Source organism: Gordionus sp. m RMFG-2023, chromosome 1, assembly GCF_954871325.1.
Source record: "Gordionus sp. m RMFG-2023 chromosome 1, tfGorSpeb1-WG-v2, whole genome shotgun sequence".
In the NCBI taxonomy this organism is placed as follows: domain Eukaryota; kingdom Metazoa; phylum Nematomorpha; class Gordioida; order Chordodea; family Parachordodidae; genus Gordionus; species Gordionus sp. m RMFG-2023.
The window spans coordinates 16877959-16901621 of record NC_088775.1 but is presented as its reverse complement, the minus strand read 5'-3'; the positions used below and the strand labels follow the sequence as shown (position 1 = coordinate 16901621).

At 27.0% G+C, this 23663-nt stretch overlaps 1 protein-coding gene across 1 annotated transcript in view; it reads right to left on the bottom strand.

Annotated features, from left to right (window-relative positions):
* The window catches only part of LOC135931706 (hydroxyacylglutathione hydrolase, mitochondrial-like), a 28212-nt gene extending 5569 nt beyond the window's left edge, over positions 1-22643 (bottom strand). The window contains exons 1-4 of the mRNA XM_065468977.1: positions 22410-22643; positions 22142-22370; positions 21880-22097; positions 19667-19770 (exon numbers count right to left, since the gene is read on the bottom strand). Coding sequence (XP_065325049.1) covers positions 19667-19770; positions 21880-22097; positions 22142-22370; positions 22410-22461 — 603 coding nt within the window. The 5' untranslated portion in view covers positions 22462-22643. The remainder of the gene's footprint in view (positions 1-19666; positions 19771-21879; positions 22098-22141; positions 22371-22409) is intronic.
* Between the last annotated feature and the right edge of the window lie 1020 nt (positions 22644-23663).

The following is a 23663-nucleotide window of genomic DNA, read 5'->3' as shown; positions in this document are numbered from 1 at the left end:
GGTCTGGCTAAAAAACTTGGTATTAGAGATTTTAAGAAATCCGAGTTACAACTTACCACTTATGACGGAAATTTAATCAAGATCATCGGCATCACTCAAGTTAAAGTGACTTATGAAGGTATCTCAAAATATTTACAAGCGGTAGTCGTTGAATCAAGTAAAAATGCCTTGTTGGGACGCACATGGATCAATGCTTTCAAAAATATTTTAAATAAATTTATAGCAAATGTTGACACTAATTACGAAGATGAAATAAAAAAATTGATTAAAGAGTGTAAATCCAAATTTTCTAATGGGCCAATCAACAAAGCAAGTGTTAAGTTACATTTAAGAAGATATGCCCAACCTAAAATTATACCGCCTAGACGTATTCCTTATTCAAAAATTGATCTTGTAAGCAATGAACTTAATAAATGGATACATGATAAAATTATTGAGCCGGTGAATGATGTCCGATGGGCTAGTCCTGTTACCGCTGTCTACAAAGATGATGGGAGCATAAGGCTTTGTGCTGATTTTAAGGACACTGTAAATCCAGCTCTAGAAGATTTCAGACACCCTCTACCACGAATCAATGATCTAATAGCTAAACTTTCAGAAGGAAATAAATTTACGAAGATTGACTTTAAAAATGCCTTCTTACAGATCCCGACTAATAAAAGTTGCAAAAATATTTTAACCATATCTACGCACAAGGGATATTACCAATTTACTAAACTTTCTTTTGTGCTTAAGACCTCATCTGCAATTTTTCAACAGATCATGGATCAAATCTTCGGTGACATGTATGACGTCATATTTTATATTGATGATTTACTTATAACTGGAAAAAACGATGAAGCCCACCTTAACAACATAAAAAAAGTGTTCGATAGAATATCGTCGTTTGGGCTAATACCTAACTTCAATAAAAGTGTGTTCTTTAAAAACAAAGTGAGGTTCCTGGGTCATGATATTGACGCCAAGTAGATTCATGCTAACCACGACAAAATTGAAACAATAATTAATATGCCAGAACCAAAATCAGCTGCTGAATTATCAACATCTCTGGGAATGGCTGGCTACTATAGAAAATTTTTGAACAATTTTGCAGAAATAGCCGATCCTCTGTATAAGATTGTCAACAAAGAAAAATGGGCTTGGCTCTAATTTTAATGATCTTAAGAAGTTGATTAGTCTTCCACCTGCTTTGACATATTTTAACCCTGAATTACCTATAGGGATAGCCACTGACGCATCGAAATGTGGTTTAGGAGCTGTATTATTTCATACAAAAAGATGGTAAAGAAAAACCTATAGCTTTCGCGTCAAGAACTTTATTAAAATCCGAAATGAACTATACCAATATGAGCGGGAGGCTCTCGCTATTATGTTCGCTATAAGGAGGTTCCAGAAATACTTAATCGGCACAAAATTTACAATTATTTGACCATAAACCTCTAGTTCACATCTTTACCAAGGATCTTAAGGATAATAGCACTATGTCCTTAAGACTCCAGGAGTGGAATATAACATTAGGAGGATATGATTTTAATATAAAGTACAAAGCCGGTAAATATAATGTTGTTCCTGATTGTCTCTCTAGATTACCACAAGAATGTCATGATGAAGCTGTTGAAAATATCACTATAATAAATGAATATGGGGATTTACCTATTAATTTTAATCAAATTCGTGATGAAACTTTGAAAGATATTGAATTAAAACAAGTCATAAATGATATTAAGAACAACAGGCCTATAATGAATAATATTTATAAAAAAATTGATTTAGAATTGAGTATAATTAAGGATTGTCTTTACAAAAGCAACAGAATAATAATTTCGTCTTCTATGAGAAAAAATATACTACAGTCATTACATGAAGGTCACTTGGGAGCAGGAAAAATCAAATCCTTAGCCAAAGATTACATGTGGTGGCCTGGTATAAACAATGACATAGTAATGGAAGTGAAAAGTTGTGACGATTGTAACATATATTATGATAATCCTATAAAGATACAAAAACCATGGGTTTCGGCAACCAAACCGTTTGAAAGGATACACATAGATTATGCGGGTCCGTCTTTCACAAAAAATTGGATAATAGCCGATACAGCTAATTTCCAATTATTATTCCTGTTAAAAATATTACGACTGATGTTACTTTAAAAGAAATTTTTAAAACTATTTCGCTATATGGAATACCTGAAACTATAGTTACTGATAACGGCACTAACTTTACGAGTAACGATTTTGAAAAATTTTGCAACAATTATGGTATCAAACATGTGCTTACATCTGCTTATCACCAGCAATCCAATGGTCAGGTAGAACGCATGGTGAGAACGTTCAAAAAACATATGAAAAGGAATATTAAAATTGACCTAGATATCGCACTTGGCAAGTTTTTATTTAATTACAGAAATACGCGTAATGATATTAAAACCGGAGAAGGAGAATAAAATAAAGGTTACTTTACCTCGAAATAGAACCTTTAACGTAGGAGATTTTGTTTGGTACAAAGTACAAGGTGATGACAAATGGTGCAAAGGCATGGTCACACATAAAGAAAGTGACATGATGTTCCAAATTAAGACAGAGAAAGGTATTTTGAGGAGACATTTAGATCAAATAAGAATTAGAAAATGTTTTAACACACTTATTAATTATGACTCTAAGGATTCTTTTAAGGAGGGACGGTGGACAAAAATATAAAAATTACTGATATAACACCTATTTCTAGACCTGTGCGAATTAAACAAAAACCTGTTTATTTAAAAGACTACATAACTTAAAATATAAAATAAATATTGCATAAAGTAAATTAAATATTAAAACGCTTACACTAAAACGCAAAAAAAAATGAAAACGCTGAAAATATTATATAACAATCTTATTGATTTATCATTCTTCGTTTATTCCTATAACCAATTTGATGAATTATTATTTTTCATTATTCGTAACTTACTGATGATAATAACAATTTTGAAAAATGATAATAATAACAACTGAGAATGACAAGCAAGCTATATGACAAAGTCACGATTTATAAAAACAACTTAGGATAAGGATATCAAGCTCACGATTTAAACAAACCAACGTGCAAAATCGATTTAAACAAACCAACGATTGGGACAAGCCAACGATATGATGACTTGTACAACTTGATGAACAAACTAACTACGATAACATAATTAAACTTATGTGAAGGCTTTTTAGAAGGAGAATGTTATATATTCAAATTTGTACTATTATTACAATTCAATTTATTCAAATTATATTTTTATTTTAGTTATAATTTTATTTTATAACTTAACCCTTTTAATATTATATTCTAATTTTAATTTGTAAAAATGTTATATATACCTTATGGAAAGAGAAAGAAAATAGATAATAAAATATATTTTTTTTACTCTCCTTAAAATCGTTTTTCTCTTCAGTCCAGCAGTTCAAACTTAAAAAAGCAAATAAAGGTAAAAAGATGAATTAATATATAATTATATTATTTTAAACATTACTTTAATAATAGAATATTAATCATGGGTATTATAAAATAACCATTAAAAGAAGTATTCTTTCATAATATTTTGAAAAGCTTAATCATGAAATTAAAATATAAGCAATTAAATTATACTATAGTATAGGGCTGGAAACCAACATTAAAAGGATTAACAAAATATTATATTGGGTTTATATCTTCTATTTCTATTTCTTGTTTTAGTTTTGCTATATTGGTTAATCGAAATTGTTAATAATAAAATAGTGATCTTAAAAAACTTTGTTTAAATAGATATGTATTTTTAAATAATTATATATATGGAATAAAACTACGAAGCAATATTATTTTAGAGAACTGAACCTAGATATTTTTCCTGATTCCTTTGAAAAATCATCTTTGGCAATCATAATTTCAATTTTTAATATTTTCCTTGACAATAAGTTTAGTGAGTGATTAAAAAATGCAATTAAATTTTTAAAAGATTTATCTTCAATTATTGAAAAAGTTAAGTTATTTATAATAAAAAATTCAGGAATTAATGATATTTTAATTAAAAAATTATAGACTGTACATGTACATTCCTCAAAAATTAAAGATATTAATGAACATTTGAATAGTAATAAAAAATAATGGAAGCTATTCACCCACACTCATTGAGATGCAGAATCCATCTACATCAAAGATAAAAATAGCACAATCAGCTGTTGATGAATTAGTTTTTAATTTTGTAATTGAAGAATTACAATCATTTTCAATTGTAAAGCATTGCATTTATTAATATTATCAAAAAAATGCAGCCAACTAAAAATGTCTAGGCCTATCCTCGTATTAAAAACTAACAAAGCATATGAAACCATGGCAAAGAAATTAAAGGATTTATATGCATCCCAAAAATTGTCTGTACAACTGTTGATTCTTGGTCAGCTTATCATCGGTATATAAAATATATATTTTATATATTGATAATATTGTCTTTTAAAAAAGTTCTTATTTAGGGATGATCGTAAACTGGCTACACCCTGATACTTTTGAGAGGGTTTCAGCCTGCTTAGCGTGTAAAAGGCTAAACCAAAAACACATTTGATTATCTAGCAAAAATAATCTTTGAAATTTTTACCACATATATGATACAAAATAAAGTGACCAAATGCATTACCGACAATTATAGATATTATATAAAAGCTTTCAAGTAAAAAAAAATTATTATATAATTATTAAAAATTTATTAGAGTATATGAACAAGGAGAGGAATCGGATGAAGAAATAGTTCCTTTGCCATTATTTGATCTATTTGAAAATCAAAATACGAATGTTAGTATTATATACTTACCTAAGCATCATTCCTGTTCAGCACACACTTTAAATTTCATTGCAAGTGTTGACATTGAAAAGGCAAGTAACGATACCCATTTTAAAACCATTTCAAAAATTACATCTTCTAAGTGTAAGTTATTGTGATATAAACATGGGCAATCTTCAACCTGTGCAGCCATTTTTAAGAAAAACACCGGAAGATAACTGATTAAACCAGTTATAACAAGATGGAACTCTTTTTATAACCCTGTGAAAGTAATAAATAGTCTTATTAAGAAGAATTGCCCAAAATTTGACGAATCTTGTGATAAATTTGAATTAAAGATTTTCAGATAACAAGTGGTTCATGGATGAATATTGTATGGGTTAGTGTTAATTAAGAAATATGATATATATATGATTTTATAAGTTATGGAACCGATTGCTATGACTCTTTCAATTTTAGAGAGCGAATAAAAAATTGGGATATCTCACTCCCACAAAATGGCTTTGAATAATTTCAAGTTTTGTAAGTCGCTTATTAATCCTGGAAGGCGTTGATAAAAGGTATTGGCCCTGAATAAATTAGAGGTCAACAAATGAAGAATGCTAGAACCTATTTCTAGTTTGAGAAAAGATCTTGATAAAGAAAGAGCAGACGTAATTTCGTTATCCAACATACATACCAAAATATTTTCTGATAAAGATAAAAAAATTTTTTAAGAGGAAATGAATAAAGATCCTTGTGAATATGATATCTAAAACTTTTTTCAAAATAAAGATAATTCTTTAAATATTTTGAATAAATTCCCCGAATTAAAATTTTTATTTATTAAATAAAATACAACTTTCCCATCCGCTGTGCCAATTAAATGTGTGTTTAGCAGTGAAAGCTAGGTTGAGCACTAAGCCCTTTTGTTTGTCTGATCAAAATTTTGAAAATCAATAGTAATTTTTTTTATCAAAAGATCTTATCTTATTATATATACTTTCTGTATAGTTTTATTTATATTATATATTGTAGGAAAAAAATAAATATTTTTTGAATATAATATTTAATTTTTTAAGTAACCCGTTACTTTTTTGAATAGTCAGTAACGCGCGTTCCTTCTTAAAAAGGTAACGAGTAACGGTAACGCGTTTCTTTTTTGTAGTAACGTTTACAGCACTAGTTATTATAAATAAAAATATTTTATATAACAAAAAAATAAATGATAAAATTACAAATAGTAATAAAATTTGTGAACAAGAAATGTACAAAATTTTTAAATATTCACAAATGCTTGATTTTTTATTGATAACTTCTAGATTTGGTATGATAATTAAATCGATGCTATGTTTAAAATCTATCGCTTTTCAATTTACAATAAAAAATTTTTTAATCTAAAATTATAAAGGTTAGCGTCAATTAATTTTTTGAGCGCGATTTTAAAAATTTAAAAACCTGGTTTTACCTGAAATGTATGCCGTAAAATTTGGAATACCTACCCTATGAATTTCAGACAATTTTTCCATGAATTTTATTATATAATTTATATTAAATTTTCTATATATTTTTTATATAAATTACAGCAAAATTGTCTATAATTCATAAGATAGGTATTCTAAACATGATTGAATATATTTTTCTTATAAAATCAGATTTTTAATTTTAAAATACGGGCTCAAAAAATGATTAAAAGTTGTAAAAATAACACATTGCCGGAAAAAACACATTGACGCTAACATAAATTAAAATTTCAACAAAAAAATAATTGGGATGGAAGATGGAAAAGTTACAATCATAATAGACTAAGACATGTCACATCGGTTAAGGGTAACAAATAATATTTATTTAAATATGTATAAAATAAAAGAAGTGCATATAATTGAGTGTAATTTTTAATTTGGGATATCATAAATATTATGAATGAAATATATTTAATAAGTAGCTTGAATAGTAAGAGTTAATTCGGTCGTTATATTAAAAAAAATGCAACTAGTTTATCGTAAAAATTTCGGAACATTTTATTTCTAACTTTATTTCCACGATTATACCCCAAAATCTAGAAAAATAGAAAATGTTTTCTATCCAAAAAAAATAATCCGGTTGATAAAAATTTCCAGTTACTGAGAAAAAATTGCAATTAGATAATTGAGCATCAGAATCCTTATTGAATTTGCAATTTAATGAAATATATATCGATACATAATATTCAAGTCAAAATAAATTACCTATCGTTGTCTTTCAATTTATTATGAGTACCAAGAGCATCAATATCAATTATCATATCTTGATGTTCACAATACCCTATTGTAATATGGAATACCACATTGGGTAAGTTGGCCCTGGTCTTACCGTATTTATATATATATAATATTAAAACTGTTTCGGATAAAAATATAATCATCTCTCACTATTAGGATTCCATTTTTTGAGGAGTAACCCGGCATAATGATATTATAACAAATATTTATTAAAAAAATATTAAATATCACCAATTTATATTTTGCTAAAAAATAACTGTAACTAGTTATATTTTAAAAATTGTAACTAGTAACTGTAACTAGTTATATTTTTACCAATGTAACTGCCAAAAGTAATTAATTACTTTTAAAAATATGTATGTATAAATCTAAATAATATATTCAAATAATTGATTTTATTTTTAATATGTTGTGATAAATTTATTTTAAATTAAATTAATTTTTTTAAATTGTGTAAATGTGAATTAATAGATTTTCATTTCCTTCGGAAAAAATAAACCTATTTTTATTTCAAAAATACCATGCAACATCTACTAAAATAATTTCCAATTGGATTAGTTGATTATGATAATGAAAGCGATGTGGTACATAATAATAATAAATGTACAAGGAGATGTCTTAAGTAAATTAATTTCATGATACAATTTTTTGATACTATTATCTTTATATGGAACAAAAGTCTGTTCAAATGAAGAAGTGTTGTATGTAAATTTAGATAATTGAGATGATTCTTAATTCTGGACCAAACCTTTACCTGGAAGTGACCAATATAACCTAATAAATCTTATTAATTTAAATAGAACAAACTATGTAGCAATATCAAATCTAAATTAAGTTAATTGAAAATAAATTAAGTTTTCCTTTTTTCTCCCATCTAAACCTAAGCTTTATAATTATCTCAATTCCTTATGTAATCCCCTTATTAAATATATCTCACATTGAAATTCTACTTGGAAGTGACCAATTTAACCTGATAAGATCCTATTATTAAACGGAAATTATAACATCAACTAATTATAGGTTAAATTAATTCATTGTAAGAATAAATTATAAGTGTTTTTTCTCCACTATGTTTAGCAATAATCTTTCTAGGCATTTCAATTAAAATAGGTTGATAAAAACCTAAATATATTTTAACTAAAAATTATATTAATTAAAAGGTAATCCAAAATATTTAATAAAGGCTACTGAGGTCAATAAATATTGTAAATATCAATCATTTATAATAAATAAACAAACATTTATTAATTTTTTACTAACAACCTAGTCTAAAATCTCTTAGCATAGAGCAACTTTTTCTAATTTATCCTTAGTTAAATTTAATATTAAATATATTTTTAGATTTTAAGTATCTAGGAATCAGGATAATTATATCAATTTGGATTAAAATTTGTAACCAGATCATATTTTTTGTAACTTAATTAATATAAATTTGTAATGTATATTCTCTTATCTCATTAAATTTAAAAAATTCTTGGTCTAAAAAACATTTGGATGAAACATTGCTCGAATAGATCAAAAAATATGGAAATTTTAAATAATACTTTAATACCTCGCGGTGAATCTAACACAAATGGCTCATGTTCGCAACAAACATCATTAGATGTAGTTAGATTTTTTGATTTTAAGCGTCAAAATATTATTGATAATGATGAATTTATTGAAAATTTTATTAAATCCAATAACAGCACATTATCTTTATATGACGATTTTCCAAATTTAAAAATACACTTTATTAAATATAATGTTGTTATTACATCAAGTGCTCCTGTAGAGTGTTTATTCAGTCTAGGGAAGCTAATCTTTGGAGAGAAACGAGCGCGTCTCCTAGATAAAAATTTTGAAATCCAATTGTTGTTAAAAGGAAATAAACATTTATTAAACTCAATTATGAAAAATAAATGTTTTTTTTCAATGCAAATATATAGGATATTTTTATTCGATGTAAATATAAATATTCTATTTTCCGTAATTTTTTCGATTTACTTATTTTTTTATATAAATAAATTGTATATTTTTTTTAAACAAATGATTATAATTTGTATATCCTAAATTTATTATCTGCCTTCATTCAATTAAGCATATCTTAAAAACTACGTAATTGTAAATAACAAATTTAATATCAAAATTAAGTACAAAGATTCTACTTTCACAGATAAAAAATTTTTTTTATCCAATTTCCGCTAATTTTATTTAATATGCAAAGACTAAAAACAATTTTTAGGAAATAATACGACCTTCAATTTTTTAAAAAAATTTTAGTAGACATTACTAAACTCTTCCTTTATATTTCTAAAAAAAAATTGGTCTGAGACGTGGCCATCTTCATTTTCAAAATCGATAAAAATGTTTAGAAAAGTGTATAATTATTTTCCCGAAAAAGGGCGTCTTTGTATAAAATTATATATTAATCAGTTCTTAATAGTTTTTCTTGAACTATTTGATATAATAAAGGATTATTCATCTTGTAAATGAAAATAACAATAAATGGGGCTTTCACTCAATTATAGAAACTGTCTATCGATAAAAGAAATTCGATTTATTACTTTATTTAAAATTTATTATAAATTTTTTTGCCTATAATACATATATTTAATGAATATTAATAAAATATATTCAACCAAGTTTATAGTTCTTGAATATATGAATCAGAAGCTTGTGCATTTCATATATGGCCCCTTAAATATTAAAAATAATTGATTTAATATAAATTTAAAAATCTAATATATAAACTCACTTTTAAAAGAAAATTTTTTTTATCTGAAAGTTGAATCTTTGTATGTAATTTTGATATTAAATTTGTTATTTACAATTACGTAGTTTTTAAGATATGCTTAATTGAATGAAGGCAAATGGTAAAAATACGTCATTTTTACCACTTTGAACCCTTATACCTCCAAAAATATAAATGCTACGAGGCTAAAATTTTGCCTATTTCTTAACTACACTAACCTTTCTTTGCTTACCAAATTTTAAAAAATTTGAAGGGGGTCGGCCGAATCGTGGTTGATTTGTTATGGAATGACCCAGAGGGGTGCTAAGGAAGAGTACTCTGTATTTTAAAGTATTTTTTTTTGCAAAAATATTTTTTATATTATAAAAAATATTATTCCCCACTCTAAATCATTTATATAAAAATAAAATAAATAATAGAACCTAGAATTAAGTTTCTAAAGCTTCATATTCACCACCATATCCATCCATTTTGACCTAAAAGTTGAATTATATGACACATAAATCTTTTTTTATATTATAAAAGGTTGGTTATCAACTATTTTATATTAATTAGTTCATATTTTATTTTCAAATAATTATTTAAATAAAGCATATATTTTATATTTTAAATAGGAAGTTTAAAAATTTGAATAAGGTTTACCAATTTGAATTTAAAGGGAAACTTAAAAATTGAATTTAAAGGAATTGGCTAAAATATTAAGTGGAAGATTAACAAATCGTGGATTTATTTCATTTCAAGGGCATTTTGTTAAATATTTTCATTAAGAAAATTATATTTGTTAATGTTAAAATATTTATCAAATATATCTTTTTGTGATTTTAGGTAATAGATTAAAAAATATTTAACGAGGGGTGAACTAAGCCCCTCGTACTTACTCTCCCAATACAGCCCTGATTATCATTTTCTTTATTAGTCAATCTTAAGTTTTTGATATAATCTTACCAATTTTCTTGATGTCAATGTCTTCAATAGATTTCTATTTTTCGTAAGTATTATCTTCCTTCACTTAATATTTTCAGCCAATCCTAGCTTTAAATTCAATTTAAATTTGCCTTTATATTCAAATTTTTAAACTTCCTTTTAAATATAAAATATTTTACGTTTTATTTAAATAAAAATTTAAAATTTTTTTTTTTTTATTATTCGACTTTTTTATTATTTTTAAAAAAAATATTATAAAATAATTCATATAATTTACAGAGGATTAAAAAATATATATTAAAATGGATATATTAAAAATTAAATATATAATATATATATAATCAATATAAAATAGTTGATAAACTTTTATAATATAAATAGATCCAAAATGGGTCATATAAATCAACTTTTAGGTCAAAATGTAAGGTAAATAGTAATGAATATGAAACTTTAGATGTTAATGCTAGGTTCGATAATTTGTTTAATTATATTTATATAAATGATTTAGAGTGGGGAACAATCTATATATAAATAATATTTTTTATAAAAAATACTTAAAAATACAAAGTACCCCTTCTGACAACCCCTCTAATAAAAGTATTAGTAGATCAGGATTTCTCACAAAAAATTTAGAATAAAGAGCACCCATCTTTACTACACCAGTCCGCTTATACTAAACTATACATGCATAGGTTAATTCAATCTTTGATATATACATTCACAAGGTTGTTAAACATATGGAATCGATGGCAGATATTATAATTATAATTGATACTATAGGTGTGAGGTAGTTAACCTAACCCAATATTATATTAATCATAAATATATATAATCGATGAATATAATAATTCTTAATGTATAAATAGTATATTACAATATATTCCAGCATTTCCCCTTAATTAAGAGGAACGCCTACAATCTCTTCAATCATTCGTTTTGGTGGTTGTTTGTCTGCCCGCGTCTTATCGTTTCATTCCATTCCCTCAGATCGCCGTCCGTCATCACCAGCTTAGTAGTATCTGCTACCACACGGTCACTTAACTGGACAGCATGTATTCACAGTATGTGATCTGGCGTCTCTATTACATATGAATATACCCTTACTATAGTGAACTATTCCTTTTCCTTAGGTTTCATTCCCTATCTATACATGTTGATCAACGTCAAATTCCCTGACACTGGAATGTGAGCCAATTTCTTGACTTTGTTTATCATTAGATTTATTTATCATCTTCCACCTTTGGTCTAGCCCAATCTAGACTAGTTTTTAACTGACGACCGAACATAATCTTCGATGGAGCCTATCTGTCGAACTATGTTCTCCTGGCTATATGCTGCTACTGTTTGAGTCATTGCTTCATGCGAATCATTTGCGGCGGCTATAAGATTTTAACGACCTGTCTGTATTCCACGTTAAAATCGTACGAGACCATTTTCCAGATCCAACGAGTTAAACGATTGTTTGATACCTTGGGAAGATCCCTCGTTTCCCCAAACAACCGTTCCAAAGGCTTATGGTCTGTCCGAAGTACAAATCTTCGACCGTAAATAAAATTATGAATTTTTCTATTCCGAACAGCAGTTCCCTCGCTTCCTAATCAACTAGAGCATACTAATTTTCAGACTGCAACAACGTCCGAGACGCAAATGCGATGGGTTTTCTTGGTTTTGTGAAACTTGATGAAGACTTCTCCAAGTCCTGTATCTGCATCACACTCCAAAATCACCGGCAATTGAGCATTGTACGGAGAATGTTACTTTTGTTGATAATGTCTTAATTTTGCCGAAAATCTCTGGTTCCAATATTGTCCAATACCATGGTTTTATGCTAGTCAAACGGTATAACACTGCTGCCTTGCTATTGAGATTGGGAATAGACCGTTCATGATGTGACAAGATCAAGAAATGAACATTCCTAGGATTAGGCGCGGCTTAATGACACCTAAAAATGAAACAGAATTCCGTATACATTGAATTTTTTCAAATTTGGCTTTGAGATCCTTGCAGGCTATCGAGTACCATTTTTAGCTAGATGTTCGGCATCCTTTTTGTCGGAGATAATTAAAACATCTAGACACACTCCAGTCATCGGGCAGTCTTTCAAAATCGTGTCCATGAAACGCTGGAAAATAGTTGGTGAGGAAAGGCAAAAAGGCATCCTTCGGTATCGAAAATATCCCTTATGAATCGAGATGACCAAATATTCTTGGAACTCTGGCTCCATGGCCATTTGTAGATATGCGTCCTTTAAATCTATCACTGTAAATCCCCCCCCCCCCCTGAATCTTTACCAGTAAGTCACCCAACATCGGAATAACGTATAATCATGTAATAAATGAAGATTTAAACTAACCTTCAAATCTGCGAATAGGAATCTCGCCATTTGTTCTTCCTGACATTATTTGGGGCTGCCCATGGCACCCAAGTTATAGAGGAATCGATTGGATCCAAAATCAGCAGAAACAAAGTGATCTAGATCAAATTCAACCGATCTGGGTAGCGAAAAAGGAACTCGACGAGCTGGTAACTATCAGCCATATCTTTTAATTGGAGTGGCACAGCGAAATTACGCATCAACCCCGGCCTATCGTCAATGGCTTTGAACTGTTTAGCTAACAACGGCTCCATTGAGTCTTCCGTTAGCGATATCTTGCGGCCCGCGCCGATTGTATTTGAAGGGCCCCTGATAGCAAATTTATATCATTGGTCTTGAATGGCCCACGAGAGCTCCATTCGTTTTGATAACCAGTTATATGCTTACCTGTCATGGTAATTCAAACCTAAATGCTAAAATACGTGGGAGTCAAACAGAGGTAGATCATTGGACTTTATTGTAATAACTAATAATTTACGAATTTCCTTCCCCATTTGTACAAGAACCATGGCTTCACCCATTAAATCCAAGTGCATATCTCCATAATCTGATAATGGGTTTGTGTGAAAATTTGTCGGTTTGCCAATTTTCTCTCAAATATTCAATCCTACAATAGTGTCTTGTGCTCCGAACGTGACACTAAGTCCATTTATTTTGGTTGTAACTTTGCCCTTTTATTTAATCCACCTGTCCAAAGATTATTTATTCAGCATGCTGCCAAGTGCCCGGCTCTTTAGCTGGGCATAAATATTTTTCATACCAGTTGTATAATTCTTACATTTATTATAGTAAAACTTGCTATTAGCTTCCTATAATTATTATCTCTCCTAATTGCCATTTCGTTCTAAGCTCTTTCCGTTGTCGTGGCCATATCAAGCACAAACTGGAAAGTCAGCGCGGTTTTTTGTTTACATCATATTTTAACGGATATTTAGCCCTAAGATCAATTTCGAGGCCTAGCACCAATTGATCTCTAAAACGGCCGACAACTTCTGTCGGCGCAAAACAACAGGCTTTTGTAGTTACTTTCATCCTATTGGCCATCTCTTCAATTGGTTCATTGATGTTCCCATAATCTAATCGGCTACCAAAAATGGTTTTACTGTTCATATTTGTAAAATACTTCTTAGCTTATCAAATTTAGTTGTGGAAATAAATATTTCGAGAATGTCAATGCCCTCAAACCCAAACGCACCATGAACAGATCCTTATTCTCCTGCTCGATCGTTGTCCAGTTTTATTAATTTTATTGTTGTGTTCCATAACTGAAACCTCGATCGATCAATTTACCAGGAATTTTTCGATCTTATTTATATTTATGACAGTAATGGTTTTAGCTTGATGCATATTTTTAACAATTAATAAATTATTTTCTTACTTGTTTTAATTAAAATATTAGAATCTTTAGATTGCGCCAATAAACTAATCCACTTATACTAAACTATATATGCACAGGTTTATTCAATCTTTAATATATATATTCACAATTTTAATCATATGAAATCGATTAATTATAATTGATGCTTTGAGTGTTAGGTAGTTAACCGCACCCAATATGATATTAATCATAAATATATATAATCATTATAACCATATCTAATTGACGAATATAATAATTCATAATGAATAAATAGTATATTAGAATATATTCCTGCATTACTACACTTACCACCTCCCTAGTGATATTGCTAGTAGCTCTAGATATGTTCAACCTATTGTCTAAAATATATTACTAGATAAGGATATAGCTGATGTAGATAGGTAATATAATATTTTTTTGATGTTTTTATATTTGATAAATATTTTTTATAAGATCATATTGGGTAATTTCTTCTCAAAAAAATGGATTCCTAATAGTGAAAGATAATTATATTTTTTACCCTTGACATATTAAATATGTAGAAATACCGCATGTAAGGCCAGGGGCAACTTGAGTAATGGGATGTTAGGGATAACAATAGGACATTGTGAACACCAAAATCAGAGAAGTGATATTGATGCCCTTGATACTCATAATAAATTGAAAGACAATGTTAAGTAATTCAAATTTTTTATCCTATATTTAAATTTTCTTTAATAATTTAATCATGTTTATCTATTTTATATTTTTTACAAAATATTTTATGAAAAATTTACAATTTTTTTTTTAAACAATCAAAAAAAAAAGAATAACAGGTAGTTAGATAAATTTATATTTTGCTTTCTACATTTTTTAAAAATATTTCTTAATGAGTTTTGTCGGAATTGTTCCAAATTTAAGGATTATATATAAGATATCAAAATATATTAGGAAATATATATTTATATAATTATTTAGAAGTAATCCAGATAAAATGTGAAAAAAATCTACGAAAATATTATGCGTTTCATGCTGAAGAGAGCAAACCTACTATTTATCCTCCCTAAATATAAAGAAAAAACCATGACGAGTGAAGAGGAACGAATTACCGATTCCTCCTAGTTCGATAGAAAATGTAAGGCTTACCGACGAGATGTGTAAAACATATAAGAGAAGTTTATTTCTTGTTAGTAATGATGATAAGACCATTATTTTAGGCACAGCTGATTTTTAAAAAAATTGCATCAGAAACGAAAGAAATATATTTATAAGGCAATTTTTATGTATCAACAAAATTATATTGTATCTAAACTTATTATAAAGGTAATACCAATGCAGTTAAAAGTTACTTTTAAATATCGCGCGCTATCGGCACCACTATTTTATAAAAAATGTAACTGGCCATTGCTGCCTCTATTTTACAAAATAGTAGAAGCGCTGTTGATACAGCTATTAGCTACTTAAAAATGTAATTAAAGCTACTTATTACGCTACTTTAGAATTTTTTTTAAAATATTTTTTACGTATTTCTATTTCCACAAATAAAAAATATGACTAAAATTTCAATATAATTTTTATTGCATTTCTATAATAACAACATTTCCATACTGTCATACCCAAGTCTAGGGCGATGATCAAAAAGTGCTATGACTAAATAATCGTTCAACACTAGCACGCAGTGCAGTATAATATAAATATTTTTTATATAAGAAGAATCATCAAAAATATTCATGAGTATTTTTAGATTTAAAAAAATATGTTTAAAAGATTTTCAATAGTATTATTATTTATTTCAAAAAAATTATCTATAGTAGGTGGCGTTTTTGAACTAGCTAGGGTCAGTCTAAAATTATAATTGTAATAGGTAGAATAAAAATTGTGTAGGGGAAAAGTGGATGGTCATGTTTGCCATCAGGTCAGGTCACCACTCTTTAACTTTTTATCTATTGAACCAATTTCTCTCAAAATTGATTAAAATGTGAAAGGATTGAATAATTATTTTTTTAGCATGTTTTATAAAATATATAAATAGATAAGTTTGTTAGAGTACTATTAAACGAAGTTATTAAACAAACGATGATAGCAGCCATAGCTAAGTAATGTAAACTATTCTACGAAGAGGGATTTCGTGTATCAAAATTTAACGAATTACTATGGCAAAAGCGAAATTTCTTACGGCCGACTATATTCATTGCGATGCTAATTATGCGGAGTAGATAACGTTCTTAAAGACTTTATCAGTGAATCAACATGTCCAATAGGAATCTAGGCAGAGTTTCTTTGGAGAACGGAATGTTAATGTAATCGATATTTTATATTCTGAAGATATTTTTTATATTTAACGTGATTTTTTATTATACCAAAATTAACTTTTACTTTATAGTATTCTTTAACTTTGTGGATTGATTTTTTATTATTTCTTTTTTTTAAACTTAAATTTAACTTTTATACTTTTTTTGTTAAATTTATTTTGATTGATTGAATAAGTTAAATTTTTTTAGTATTTAAAGAAAAAATAATTCAATATTATCATCATTAAAAAATTGTAATGCATAAATTTATTATATTATTTTTATTACTTTTTGTTTATTTAGTTGTTAGTGTAAATTAATAAATCATATTATTCAATACTTAGTGTTATTTCCATACTTTCTTCATGGTGGCCAAGTTTCGAACTCGAGAACTTCTCGCCATTGGGATTTGGAACCTCTTAATTTTAAATAAATTTTTAAATTTGAAAAATCCGATTTGAGCTTATGTAATCTAGCATATGTAGAGTACCTATTTTCTGAATTTAAGACAAATTTGGCAATTAACTTTTGTGTATTTATTTATATGAAACTTCTGACATAAAAATTAAAATTGTATGAAATTAAAATTATGGATACTTTACACATGCTTGATAAAATATCCCACATATCCAATATTTTAACATTAAGAATCGCATTCTTTCTTATTTTCAGAAATAGATAAAGAAAGAAAGTAGGAAAGAAAGAAAGGAGAAAGAGTAAATGATAATTGACATTCCGAATACCTGTTAATTCCATATCCCGACATAATATATTTTAGAATAGAATGTTTGTTTGTGATAAATCTCTAAGATTTTACAATGCATATTTTATTATTCAATAAATAAATTTGTAAATTGAAATTTAAAATAAGGTGATCTGTCAGTATATTTTTTAATAGTATATAATTAAAAATTAATTTAGTTAACAAACTAGAGAGACAAACCTTTTAAATCCTTTCCCCATTATTTTATTTAATTTAAAAATTTAACAAAATCTGCAACAATAACCAAAGATTAAAAACTGTCTTGACTTTTTTTATTAGTTTATTTTAAAAAAATCAAATCAAGTTGGGGCTCATATTTTTCATGATTCAAGTTAGGCTTTTGGCTTCCCCAAATGGAGTCTATTTGTTTAAAAAAACTATTGAATGTTTCAGGCCAGTTGTGCTGATCTCCAAATCACAGATATTTCTAAATAATAAATAATGAAATGAATGTTAATTGCAATTAGGACTGTGCCAATATTAAATATCGGATCAAGCCGACGTTAAAAAACTGATCTGATCCAATATTGAATATAAGTGATTGGAGTGGTAATGAGAAAATAGACTGAGATGGTTTAGGCATGTGGAACGAAAGACAAAGGATGCCTGGGTAAAGAGATCCATTTCGATGGAAGTAAGAGGATCAAGACCTCAAGGAAGGTCTAAGATGGCATGGTTAAAGGTGTTAGCAATGGATATGAGAAAAATCAATCTTACAAATAATGAAGCTCAGGACTCTCAGAAATGGAGAATGAAAATCAGAGGGGAAACTGGCTTACCTGGGTAAACCTGGAAATCGCCATTAAATATAGAAGAATTATATATTATTATAAGAGTTGTTAAAGTAGCTCGCCATCTTTTTTGGTAGCTATAGCTAATAGCGCGCTACTTTTTTCCCAATTATATATTTTTTTAGCGCGCTCCTTTTTCAAAAGTAGCCAAGTAGCGTCAAACTAATATAAAAACAAAAGTTAGAACCATAAAAACGAGTTCCAGATAATTTTTTTATAAATGATACTAATATAATAGAAAATCCCTTAAACGCGTTTTTTAAATCTAAACAAATGAGTATTTTTGATAATTTTTCTTATATTAAAAATATGTATATAAAATTAAATACTGACTTACGCTCAAGTACTAGTGTTGAGAGATTATTTAGTAAGGCGAAACTTATACTTTTTGATCGTCGCTCTAGACTTGGGGATGATAATATAAAAATAATTTTATTATTAAAATGCATAAAAAATAAATTAAAAATGAATATTACTATAAATAGTTATTTTTATAACATAAATTATAGTCTTTTTACATAAATTTTTTTATAATCAAACTAATTATTGTCGTGAGTAACGACAGACTTTTCCGTTTATCATCGTAAATGATCATTATGCAATGATATTATTTATTTTTAGAGTATCGCGTTAACATTTTATTTTTAGATTTGTAAAATTTGATTATTATGAAGTTATGTATTGCAATTTTTGAGTTATTTTTATTTGATATAATTTTATTTTTAGTTTATTTCAGCATGATTGTGAGATTTATAATTTTAAAAAAATGTATTTTTAACTTGAGCTTCCCTACAAAAGGGAAGCGAATTGTAATATAATTCATTCGTTTTTTTTCTCCCTTTTCAAATTTAAAATTATTATAATTTTGCTTCCTTGACTTGTAGTAATGTGATTTAATTCTGGGAATAATATTCAGGTTAGAAGCGGACAACGTAATAATTATTAAATATTTATAAATGTTGATTTTAAAATATTATATACTATATGTAATTACATTATAAGCAAAAAATAAAACAAATTTATTTAGCGGTATCGCACTACTTTGTAGATAAATAGCGATAGCGGCATCACGCTACTTTTAAAAGTAAGGTTTAACACTCTGATAATTATATAATTCTTTTATTTTATAATAATAAATTCATTAAAGGAACCAAAATTCAATTTATTTGTAATGTTTAAAATCAAATTATTTTAAATATAGTAGCTAACTTGATTTTTTGGCATGTCATAAGAAAGTGATTTTATAATATTCATAACTATTGTTCATTTTAAAATTCTTTTGGTTCTAAATTATTTTAATATAATTTCATGTAACGTTTTTTAGTTTTATTCTCATATATTAAAAACAAATTAATAGTAATAGGATTGAATAGTTAAAAATTATGTGGATTGGAATAGCCTAATTGCAATATAATGTAAATAATTAATACTGTGTTATCTGGTAAATGACCCAATACATTGACTAAAGCTTTATACATTTGATCTGCGGTGCCTTCAAAAAATCGACCACAACCCCCAATAAATAAAGTGTCGCCTGTTAGGGTATGGAGAAGATAATATTATTATTTTTTAAATTCTAATATATAGTTTGGAGGTAATTAAATTTAAAATATGCAAGATTAATCCTTTATAAGCCAAGAATCTCATAATTATCTTCAGGTGATATTTTAGGTTATGATATAAAATGCACAATGGAATTAAGTATACAAGGTAGTGTATGATTTTTATACAAACAATAAAAATGTGTGTTTATATTTTTGCATATTATAAAACATTGACAATCCTTAAATAATATATAATAAAACAGATGTAAAAACCACATAATCTAAAAAAACTAAATTTGACATCAAATAATTTTAAATAAATATGGTATAAATTTTACTTAATATTTTTTGCATTTATTTTATAACTTAAAATTTTTTTAAATTAAATTTAAAATCTTTTCAAAATATATAACCATTTTCATCAATTCCTGATTCTTTTCTTAAAAAATGTAATATATATCTAATATATCATCTACAAATAATTACATAATACATATTTCCCCTCTCTAAGTAGTGATTCTTGTTGTTTCAAATTTAATTTCGACAATACCAAGAAGAAAATATAAAATCTGGGATAAGGAAAAAATACACAGAGCAAGTAAATATTATCTGTACCCAAGAGAGAGAGGGCAAATGAAAGTGAAAGATATTGCAAAGTATATCAAATGTCATTATTTTCTATAAATAAATTAAGATGCCAAACTTTTCCCGAAATCCTACGAGACCCTTAAAAGATTATGTAAAAAGAAGAATACTATTCTTAGGTGAGACAGGTATAATAATATATTTTTATTCAATATAGTTTTCTCACATCAAATATAAAATAAAATAAAACAATATTAAAAACGGAGGTGGGACTACAAGTTCCCAAAAAACATGCGTAATTATATTTTAAAATTGTGATTTGAAGGTTTTGTTTTAAAAAATAAAATTCTTTAGGTTCTGATGTAAGGGCTCTTGTCTTATCCCCTATATTTTTTAAAAACTTTAAAGTTCCGCTTGGCATATGTTTAAGGGAAGAGATAACAATCGGTGTAATATCATCATATTTTTTTAAATACCATTATTTGCATAAGAATTACTTATATTTATATAATTGTTAAATTACATTTTTTTTAAAAATAAAGTTTTGGTACAATAAAATTTTTAATATCATAATCTGAATAAAATATCTACATTTTGAAATTTATTTTAAATAATAAAAATAAATACATGATTAAATAAAGGAATGTTATTTATGCTAAAGTATTTTTATATAATAAATAAAATCTATAATGAAATACTCTCTAAAATTTTGTTATATGCAAATATTTAAAATAATTTAGTCTAAGATATAAGCAATTGGGTGTTCATAAAAAATGAGAATTTGGGAGCGAAGCCTCCCACCAAAAATTCTTCTTACCCCCCCCCCCCCTCTATGATAAAATCCTGGTTATGCCATTGAGGATCAGATAAAAGTTTATTATTTTGAGATTATATCATAGAACTTATCAATATCCTATAAAGTGATAAATTGTTATGCATACTGCTTCAACACATAAAACCATCTCATTAATAGCTTTAATGAACAAATGTAATATTTGCCACATGATTTGCCCACCCAATATAAAATTACGTTGAAATTTTAATAAACCAATATTGGCCAGTCAATCCCCAACAAATACAAGAAATGAAGTCTTACATAATTTAACCTCAATACTTAATCAATTTATTTCTAATGACTTCTCAAATTCCAATTATTATAATATCATGCATCACTATTTGGAAATTGGTTATCAAAGACAACAAATGAATCAAGGCAAATTTATAAAAATACATTTTTTATTGAAATATATCTTAAGGTTCATAAATGTAATATAAAAAAAATCAAAATGAATGTTTAAATAATATACTATATTTTAAAAAAATTATTTGATGTAAAATTCTTTAAATTGCAAAGCTTTATATTTGATCAATATATTATATAAGGATTATCATTTATTTTGTAATAAGCAAAAATATAAATACATATGTCTTATCTTTTAAATTGTTTATTATAAAAATCATACCTAAAATAAAAAATGCAAAATTTTAAAAAAATATATTTGGTTAAATAAAACCTGTAAATACAGATGAATGTCTAGAACTTTGTAAAAAATAACATAAATGACCAGATGTGTGGCAAGGAGTAAATAAGCATTTGATTTCTAAATTATTTAAAGAAACCTTATCCCCATCAGTTAACTTTTTGGTCAAACAATTGACTCTATCATCACCTCCATAAACATTTAAGGTGGGTAAAAATTTCAACATTTTCTCATTTCCACCAGCATGATCCCTAGAAAATAATTAACCTAGTTAAAAATATCTATCTAAATATACCAATGATGATGTGTGGTCAAAATACTCAACAAATTTAAATTTCTATCTTTGACTGTTTCATAAACTAAATCAGCATCCACAGGATCGATAACGATGGCATCTTTTGAGTCATGTTGATTTATGATATACATAAAGTTATCTTCAAGTGCAGGCAAAATATGTACAGTATAGTTATCATGATTGATTAGTTTAGGTTTTGAATGCATTGCCATTTTCGATGATAAATTTACTTAAAAAGCTTGTATAATTTGATAATTATTAAATATACCTTTTACTTTTATATACCAATTTAAAAGGCGTGAATATGCAAAATTTTTCATAAAATAAGTAATATGCGGTGAGCTAAAAGTTGAAGATCGAGTGCCTGTCAATTCTAGACATGATATATAATTCCATATAGGCTAAGGGTAGGTGTAGTGTTGTTAAAAAGTCGAGTTCACCCGACTCCGACTCAGAGTCTGAAGTCGTTAGTCGTGAATTCGAGTCGTGAACTTGAGTCGTGAACTTGAGTCGTGAACTCAAGTCGATTCAAGTCGTGAACTCAAGTCGACTCAAGTCGTGAACTCAAGTCGACTCAAGTCGTGAACTCAAGTCGACTCAGGTCGTGAACTCAAGTCGTGAACTCAAGTCGACTCAAGTCGTGAACTCAAGTCGACTCAAGTCGTGAACTCAAGTTGACTCAAGTCGTGAACTCAAGTCGACGGTCGTGAACTCAAGCCGACTCAAGTCGTGAACTCCAGTCAACTCGAGTCATGCACTCAAGTCGATTTGAGTCGAGAACATGAGTTTTCCATTTGAGTCAAGAACTTAAGTCGACTAGAGGACGAATATTTCGAATAGGTGTATAATATTATTTTTGTTACAATTAATTAGTGGTTTTCATGCAAATTTTTAAGCAAAAATTGAATTGATAAGAATTTAAAATCTTCTTTTTTAATTAATATTTTTGTGAATTATAAATCTTTTAGTTGAAATCTTTTATAGGTTTATTTTTATCATTTATGTAAAATTATCTATTTTTTTAGTATATTAAAAGAACTAGTTTAAATAATTTATAAATAATTTATAAATATTTGTATTAAATTTTTATGTTATTTATAATATTTTAATGTGACAATTGTCATGTTATTTTTTAACATTTTTGAAATTTTTGGTACTAAGGGTAAAAATATAATTTATATTATAAATATGTTAAACTATAAATTCAATGATGATGTTCCTTTGTAAAAATGACAAATATCATAATCTGTATTTTAAAACATATTAGTTTATTTTTGACGCTATAATGGGTAAAAATATAGATTGTAAATATGTTAAATTAAAATTTCAGTTAATATTTCCCCTAGATAAGTGACAAATGTCATAATCGTTATTTTTAAAGTTTTTTGAAATTTTTTGACGCAAATAAGTAAAAATATAGGCTGTAAATAATACGTTTAATTTAAAATTCAGTGAAGATGTACCATAGATATGTGACAATTGTCAAAATCGTTATTTTTAAAATTTTGTGAAATTTTTTAAA